This window comes from Palaemon carinicauda, chromosome 1 (genome assembly GCF_036898095.1).
Source record: "Palaemon carinicauda isolate YSFRI2023 chromosome 1, ASM3689809v2, whole genome shotgun sequence".
Lineage (NCBI taxonomy): Eukaryota > Metazoa > Arthropoda > Malacostraca > Decapoda > Palaemonidae > Palaemon > Palaemon carinicauda.
The window spans coordinates 337907672-337917439 of NC_090725.1; the positions used below are offsets into that span (position 1 = coordinate 337907672).

At 36.6% G+C, this 9768-nt stretch overlaps 1 protein-coding gene across 1 annotated transcript; it reads left to right on the top strand.

The window, feature by feature from the left end:
- Nucleotides 1–2365: 2365 nt before the first annotated feature.
- LOC137641249 (zinc finger BED domain-containing protein 5-like) lies at nt 2366–3862 on the top strand. The gene has a single exon (XM_068373683.1). It carries the CDS (start codon nt 2366–2368, stop codon nt 3860–3862), a length of 1497 nt encoding a protein of 498 aa, XP_068229784.1.
- Nucleotides 3863–9768: the final 5906 nt, after the last annotated feature.

A 9768-nucleotide genomic window follows, 5' to 3' on the forward strand; every position in this document is an offset into this window, starting at 1 on the left:
TACAATTATTTTATATAGTATGCATAAGTGCATTGGCACTATATAATGTTATGCTAGATATAAGTATTGATATATACATGATTATATGTTTATGGTAATAATGTTGTAGGTATATAAATGTGTATATATATATATATATATATATATATATATATATATATATATATATATATATATATACATATATATATGTACGTATTTATATATATATATATATATATATATATATATATATATATATATATATATATATATATATATGTATGTATGTATGTATGTGTATATAAGTAAATGTATGTATATATATATATATATATATATATATATATATATATATATATATGTGTATGTGTGTATATATTTATATATGTATATATATATATATATATATATATATATATATATATATATATATGTATGTATATATATATGTATTTATATGTATGTTTTCCTCATGTAGTACCAGCTGAACTCGGTTGAGTCCCTGGTTAGGCTGGAGGAGCATAGAGAGTAGAGGTCCCCTTTTTGTTATGTTTCTTGTTGATGTCGGCTACCCCCCAAAATTGGGTGAAGTGCCTTTGGTATATGTATGTATTTATATAGATATAAGGCTACCCTGTTTTCATATAAATAAACTGTACTGAAAGTCAAAAAACAAGAATTTACCCGCCACCAGAAAAGACCCTTTTTGGCAGGTGTCTAATGAGGTTGGGTCTCCGCCCAGTTAACACCTGACCCAAGCCCAGGTAGTTGGTAAGGGAGTGTCATTGTTCTCTAATTCACTATATGTATGTTCCTACGTTTACTTTCCCTATGAAATGTAAAGAACCCTCTCTCAATAAATCAGTCCTCTGAAAAAGTATCACGAAACTAGTCAGGACCTAATCGTATATTTCGTATTTTCATTTTCCCTGTTGTTCTTCTGCATCTGAGCATCACGTTTTCCTGTGATTTTTACGCATATATATATATATATATATATATATATATATATATATATATATATATATATATATATATATATATATACTACCACTACAGAGGTATTGGATCCTTTGACTGGCCAGACAGTAATGCATTGGATCCCTCTCTATGCCTACACTTACACAGAATAGTTTGGCCTATTCTTTACATATTCTCGTCTTTCCTCATACACCTGACAACAATGAGATACTTGACACTTCTTCACCCAAGGGGTTAATTACTCTACTGCAATTTGTTCAGTGTACTTTCCTCTTGGTAAGGGTAGAAGAGACTCTTTAGTTGTGGTAAGCAGCTCTTCTAGGAGAAGGACACTCCAAAATTAAACCACTGTTCTCTTGTCTTGGGTAGTGCCATAGCCTCTGTACCATGGTCTTCCACTGTCTTGGGTTGGAGTTCTCTTGCTTGAGGGTACACTCAGGAACACTATTCTATCTTATTTATTTATTTTTTTTTCTTCCTCTTGTTTTTTTGAAATGGTGTGTTGGGCAGGCTTAATAGAAGGGCCAAGGATGCCTGTTGGTTTATCAAGAGGTTGTCTTTTCCTTTTTCTGATTATTTTTCTTCTCAAAACCATCCTTACTGTCCTCCCTTCAGTTGAAGTGGCTATCCTGGAGGGTATTTAGCCTTGCATGGTGTATCGGCTCCTCCATGTTGACCAGTTTTTCCGACTTTTTACTATAGTCTATGGCAGTGGTTCTCAAACTATGGGTCGCGACCCAAGGTTGGGTCGCGATATCAATTTTGATGGGTCGCAGGGACACAGGAACATTATCATGCTTTCAGTGTTTCAGTGTATTTCAGTTGCTTAATTGAATTATTCTTCTTTAACCACAAATTACTTTTGTTATGTATGTTCATCTTCCCCCCACCTCCCTCCTCCTGGGCCCCATGTAATGGTGTCTCTGACAGGAAAGACTCCTGTATCAAACGCGTATGTTGGACTGGCAGTGGGCCTGTGTATGCTCGCGCGCGGTGTCTATTTGACACCGACCGCAGGCGAGGGAGGTTGTGCCGTTTGCAGTCATTTGTGTGAGTAGAGTGTGTGTGTGTGTTGTATAATTATATAATATCTTGTTTCATATACTACTTACTATATTTACTAAATAATAATAATAACTAGCAGGGATACCCGGCTTCGCCCGGGTTACAATGGCAAGAGATGAAAACATTGCAAGTCTGTGTCTGTCTGTCTGTGTCTGACTGTCTGTCTGTGTCTGTTTTCATCTCTCTCTGTCTGTTTTTGTCTCTCTGTCTGTTTTTGTCTGTGTCTGTCTCTCTCTGTCTGTTTTTGTCTGTGTCTGTCTCTCTCTGTTTTTGTCTGTGTCTGTCTCTTTTTACATACCATTTGTAAATTACAGAGTCTGTTTTTGTTATTTTCAGAATGGCGAAGCGGTCATACAAGGATGCCTTCCTAGACTTCGGATTCACAAACATCGTTGATCATGGAATCATCAAGCCTCAGTGTGTTATCTGCTGCGAAGTTCTGTCAAATGAGTCGCTGAAATCTAATAAGTTGAAAAGACATCTGACTTCAAAGCACCCTCAACATGCTCTCCAAGAGAGAGCTTTTTTTGAAAGAAAAGAAGCTGCTCTGAAACGACAAAGGTTCGAGACACCTGACAACCCAGCAGTAGTGGCTTTGAAGCAAGCCACATTGGCATCATATAAGGTTGCATGGAGAATTTCAAACAAGAAAGCACCCCACACTATTGGGGAAGATCTCGTCAAGCCTGCAGCCATTGACATGGTAAAAATGGTGTGTGGAAAAGACGTAGCAAGAAAACTGGAAATTATCCCGTTGTCAAATGACACTGTGCGCAGGAGAATAGTGGACATGTCACTTGATATCAAACACCAAGTAGTAGATCGCATCAAGGCCAAGGGAGCCTTTAGCTTGCAGCTAGATGAGTCAACAGACGTAAGTGATAACGCCCAACTGTTAGTTTATGTTAAGTATGAGGGGCCAGTAGATCTGGAAGAGGCGTTTCTCTTTTGTCGTGCATTGCCAACAACCACTACAGGAGAAGATATTTTTCAAATGGTTGACCATTTCTTGAAAGAGGAAAAACTTTCATGGACAAACTGCTTCAGCATTTGTTCTGACGGAGCACCAGCGATGCTTGGGGCACGAAAAGGCTTCACAGCACTTGTAAAAAAAGTTAATCCCATGGTTAACGTTGTGCATTGCCTGCTACATCGTGAAAATCTGGTTGGTCGACACCTGTCACCTGGACTGAACGAAGTGATGAACGAAGCAGTTCAAATTGTCAACTACATCAAAACTAGTGCACTGAATACTCGGTTGTTCGAGCAGTTATGTGCCGATTTCGACGCAGAACACAGGCATCTCCTCTTCCACTCAAACATCAGATGGCTTTCAAGAGGAAAATTACTACGACGACTACTGGATCTTCGGGATGAGTTGGAAATATTCCTGATTGAAAAGAAATGCAGCTTAGTGAACAAATTGGCGAACAAGATGTGGCTCCTACAAGTGTGGTATCTCAATGACATTTTTGTTGCACTCAACAATCTGAATATCAGCATGCAAGGCCGTAACCAGAAAATTGCTGGAGTTGCAGAAAATCTGTCTTCTTTCAAATGCAAGCTAAAACTGTGGTTAAGCAACGTGAAGCGAGGGAAATTTGCAGCTTTTCCTAGTGTGGCAGAATTTCTAGAGATGTGGGAGGAGACATCTCAGAATGATGCCAAAATTTTTATTGTACCATACTTGACTGAGTTGATGGCAGAGTTTGACAGACGAATTCCAGAAGAACACATTCGAACCCAGTCGTGGGTGAGAAATCCTTTCAACATAAATGTTGAAGACCTGCCAGAAAGCGTTCCAGGACTCCCAGAGCAACTTATTGAGGTTTAAAATGAACATTTGTTGAAGGACCTCTTCAAGGAAGTATCTCTTTCTGAATTCTGGATTCAGGTAAAGAAAGAGAAGTCTATAGTAGGAGTTGAGGCGGTGAAAGTGTTGCTCCCATTTGTAACAACATACCTTTGCGAGCAAGGTTTCTCGGCCCTGACTCATATGAAAAATAAGTCGAGAAACAAGCTTAACCCCGAGCATGATATGAGATGCAGCCTTACGACAATGATTCCACGATTTGACAAACTGGTAAACGAGAAGCAGCACCATGGATCCCATTAATTTAGTTTTGTGGATGAAAAACAGTGCCATGAATTCTATTAATTTAGCTTTGTGAATTAAAAGCAGTGCCATAGATTCTATTAATTTACTTTTGTGAATTAAAAGCAGTGCCATAGATTCTATTAATTTAGTTTTGTGAATTAAAAGCAGTGCCATGGATTCTATTAATATAGTTTTGGGAACGAAAAGCAGTGCCATGAATCCTGTTCGTTTAGTTTTGTGAAAAGGAAAAGCAGTGCCATAAATCCCACTTGTTTAGTTTTGTGAAGGAAAAGTTGTACACATTATTTTTTTTCCAAAATAAAGTGTGTATATCATTGCATGTTTTCTTTCTCTTCACTTTACTCTGGGTCGCGAAGGAATGAAATGTTTCAAATAGGGTCGCTCATGAAAAAGTTTGAGAACCACTGGTCTATGGGTATCATCAATCACTTTGTTTATAATTCTGTAGGTATTGTTTTTGTTATAATTTTTGTTAATCTAGTTTTTAAGTATGATGTCTCTTTTTTATTTCTATTAATTCTTATGCTGTCTGGAGACATTGAGCGAAATCCGGGACCAGTACGTCCTAGATTTCGTCAATGTCGTCTTCTGTATTGCAATATTCGTGGTCTTCATGCAAATATCCAAGACCTTACAGTTGCGTCCAGACAGTATGATATTCTTTTGTGCTCAGAAACTTTGGTTTCTAATATGAGGCACTCATCTGAGCTCCTTATAACTCGTTTTAAGAAGCCAATAATGTTGAAACGTGATGCCATCCCTAGGGCCAGGGGAATGGCGGTGTATATTAGGACCGAGTACCCTGCTTCCCATAAGTCCTGCTATCAATGTGGATGTCATAAGATTCAGGTAATAAAAGTTTATGGCAGGCATAATAACTTTTATTTGTGTTCGATCTACTGGAATCCAGACATAGATGATTCTATCTTCGATTGTCTTCTTACCATTATGGCTAAGATGCAAGAAGATGATAAAAAGGCTTCTTTTGTCTTTGTTGGTGATTTTAATGCTCACCATAGGGAGTGGTTAAGTTCTATCTCTCCTACCAATCGCCATGGCTTAAGAGCTTTAGACTTTGCCTCTGAATCAGGCTGTGAGCAAATCATAAATGAAGCTACTCACAGGTCTGGTAATTGCTTGGACCTCGTATACACTGACTCCCTTGGCGTTATAACTAGTAAGGTTGGTTCTCCAATCGGGACATCTGATCATGCCTTGATTTCATTATTAGTGAAGACTGAGCAGCCTGTCCCTGGTATATCATATTCTTGTAAAATTTATATGAAATCCCAAGCAGACTGGAATGGGATTTTACATGATCTTTTGTGCTTAAATTGGTCACAATTATATAATAGTGTAGATCCTGTTGTTCCTTCGAATGAGAATTTAGTCAACATAATTGATAGGCGCATCCCTTTTCGTGTGCTAAGGTACCGAGTGAAGGACAAACCGTGGTTTAATGATGATTGTAGACGTGCTTATTTGGAGAAACAGGAGGCCTATCATCTTTGGAAGGGTAACAGATCAGATTTGACCTGGTACAACTATACTCACCTTCGAGCTTTTGCTCAGAGAGTTTATGCCTCAACTGAAAAGGAGTACTATTTAACCATAAAAGAAACCCTTTCTGGTAGAACTCAGGAACATAAATGGTGGTCTACCCTTAAATCTGCACTCTTTGGTGTAGATGCAACAGTTCCTCTTTTACTTAAACCAGATGGCTCAGTCACTCACTGTCCAAAGGAAAAGGCAACCCTTTTGGCTGATGTTTTTGACAGTAAACAGAGTAATGAAAAACTTGAACTTCCTCATTCCTGTTTTCCTGAGGCTAAACTAACTAGTTTAGCTTTTCGATCTCGTGAGATTAAAGCTCTGTTGGTGGACGTTGATGCTTATGAAGGTGTAGACCCAAATGGTATTTTTCCTTGGTTTTTTATAAAGACAGCAGATTTCTTGGCTCTAAAGTTATCTGTTATTTTGCGCAAGTTAGCAAGAAGAGGAGCTTTTAGCACTAGTTGGAGAATTGGTAATGTTACTCCTCTATATAAATGTGTTTGTAGTACCTCAAATCCAACTGATTACCGCCCAATTTCCATAACTCCCTTATTATCTAAAGTTTTTGAACGTCTTCTGGCAAAACGTCTTAATAGGTTTGATGAAGGAAATCATCTACTCCCTAGTTTGCAATTTGGTTTTCGTAAATGCCTTAGAGCATGCGATGCCCTTCTCACAATCTCCAATGCTGTACAGTAATCCCTTGATTGTGGTCGGGAAGTTCGTATGATTGGCCTTGATTTTAGTGCTGCCATTGACTGTGTTAATCATGAGGCCCTTGTTTTCCAACTGAAACAGTTGGGAGTGGGTGGGTCGTTTTTTAGCATTATTATTGATTTTTTATGTAATAGATCTCAAAGAGTTGTTGTTGATTGGCACCATAGTGATTATAAGAATATGATATCCGGTGTTCCACAGGGTAGTGTTCTTGGCCCATTACTTTTCATACTATATACACATGACATGGGGTTTAGCCTAGAAAACAAGCTTGTTGCATATGCAGATGATGCTACTTTCGTTGCATCAATTCCATCCCCTTAACCCTGGATAGGTACGGTCCTCGGACACCTCCTTTTTTCTTTTGCCAAAAAAAACTTCAATGAATGCTTAAAACAACTGTAAAGATAAATACTACTCATCTGCAGAAAAACTATTTATTATAAATATTTTAAAAAATTAAGTAGAAAAAAAAAGACCTGACGTAAAAATTCATAAAAAAAAGTTTATACATATATACACAAATCCTTTTAGGAATTGATTCTTGAATGTTTAGGACACATCTTGATGTATTTTGGATGAAGTCAGACCCATGGAGGTGAAGATCTGAAATGAGAAAAAAAGGGTAACTTTTTTTGGCCAAAAAAATTTGTCCAAATTTCATGAATTTTTTTGGGTACCCAAATGAAATAGGAAGTGGCTAATTTTTTTAGGGAATAAACATATGTTATCCTAAAATAGAAATATGTGAAAAAATCCTCATTATTTTGTAAATTACATTTATATCAGGGGCCATATCTAAAGGTAATTTTTTGAGTACTTAGAAATTTCGTAAAAAAATACATATATTTAATATATAATATGATATTTATGCAGGTAAAAATATACCAAAATATCACAAATTCTATAGGGAACAAGAATATATATAGATAGGGCAGCTTACGCTTCGGATATGTCCACAAAATGGCCGCCAACCACACTGACTCAGACTCCCTAATCTGCCACTTGAAATGTAGGAAGGGTATGTCAATTTCAAGGTGTTATTTACTAATCTAATTATTATTGGATATGCATAAAAATTGTATGGTGGGTTGCTGGATAATTGTCGATTATTTTACGACTATAAAATTAAAATTCTGACCCAAAAAACTTTTTTGAAGGGAAATAAAATCGAAAAAAAAAATGTAAAACAATATTTTAGCTAAAAAAATTTGATGATATTCAATCAAAAAAAAAGTAAACAAAATTTTCCGACAAATAAACATCTAGAGGAATCATTACTCTGTGATAGTTCCTTAGTAGGTAGTAATTTTGAAAGAATTGGGAAAAAACGAAAAAATGGCAATCACCAGAAAATCGAACACATACCTATATATACGCCATATCTGGCTAAAAAAAAGATAGGCATGGGTAGTCAGATCATCTAGAAACACTTTCCAACACTATAAAAATATAAGTTTTGCGACACTACTTGCCAATTCCTTACGGTAACATGACTAAGCAAAAAAATGCAAAACAAATAAAAAGGGGCACTCGCGGAAAAATGGCTAACATTCTAATATACGGCATTTCAGAAAAAAAAAATTCAGCCACGTGCTAGGCAAACCATCAAGGCACATTTTCCGACAAATAAACATCTAAATGAATAATTACTCTGTGATAGTTCCTTAGTACGTAGTAATTTTGAAAGAAATGGAAAAAAACGAAAAAATGGCAATCACAGGAAAATCGAACACATACCTATATATACGCCATATCTGGCTAAAAAAAGAAGATAGGCATGGGTAGCCAGATCATCTAGAAACACTTTCCAACACTATAAAATTATAAGTTTTGCGACACTACTTGCCAATTCCTTACGGTAACATGACTAAGCAAAAAATGCAAAACAAATTAAAAGGGGCACTCGTGGAAAAATGGCCATTCTAATATACGGCATTTCAGAAAAAAAAAAAATTTCAGCCACGTGCTAGGCAAACCATCAAGGCATATTTTCCGACAAATAAACATATAAATGAAATATTACTCTGTGATAGTTCCTTAGTACGTAGTAATTTTGAAAGAAATGGGAAAAAACGAAAAAATGGCAATCACAGGAAAATCGAACACATACTTATATATACGCCATATCTGGCTAAAAAAAAAAATTGGCATGGGTAGCCAGATCATCTAGAAACACTTTCCAACACTATAAAAATATAATTTTTGCGACACTACTTTCCAATTCCTTACGGTAACATGACTAAGCAAAAAAATGCAAAACAAATAAAAAGGGGCACTCGCGGAAAAATGCCCAACATTCTAATATACGGCATCTCAGATAAAAAAAAAGACATGCACGTGTTAGCCCAACCATCAAGGCACACTTTCTAACACATAAACATGAAAAAAAAATCAATAATATACGGCAATTCCTTACTACGTAGTAAATTTTTACAAATATTGAAAAAAAACAGAAATTGGCAACCGCAGTTAAATACCCAATATACCAATAACTACGTCGTATTTGACAAAAACAAAATCACGCATGGGTAGCCAGATCATCTAGACACACTTTCCAACATTAAAAAAGCAAAAGTTTTACGACACTATTTCGCAATATCTTACGGAAAAATGACTTGGCAAAAAAATGAAAAAAAAATGAAAAAGGGACACTCGCGGTAAAATGCCCGACATTCTAATATACGACATCTCAGATAAAAAAAAAGACATGCACGTGTTAGCCCAACCATCAAGGCACACTTTCTAACACATAAACATGAAAAAAAATGAATAATATACGGCAATTCCTTACTACGTAGTAATTTTTACAAATATTGAAAAAAAACAGAAATTGGTAACCGCAGTTAAATACCCAATATACCAATAACTACGTCGTATCTGACAAAAACAAAGTCATGCATGGGTAGCCAGATCATCTAGACACACTTTCAAACACTAAACAAGCAAAAGTTTTACGACACTATTTGGCAATATCTTACGGAAAAATGACTTGGCAAAAAAATGAAAAAAAATGAAAAAGGGGCACTCGCGGTAAAATGGTCCTCGTGGTGATGAACGACCTTTTAACTAAAAAAAAAACATGCACATGGTAGCCAAACAATCCACCAAGACTTTCCACAACTGATAACCTATACAAGTTGCACCATTCTACGACAATTTCATAATACGTAATAACTTTGATAATTATGCAAACTACCTTAGAAGGGTAAACTCGGACGCGAACGACCCCGACGCGTCTCAGAAATCGGGGAAGGAGTACAGCTACAGCAATGCACATCTGGACACTACTAGAGCGTGTAGGGGAGACACCTCCTGCAGGTCGATCACCCACAAATTCAGTCACGGGG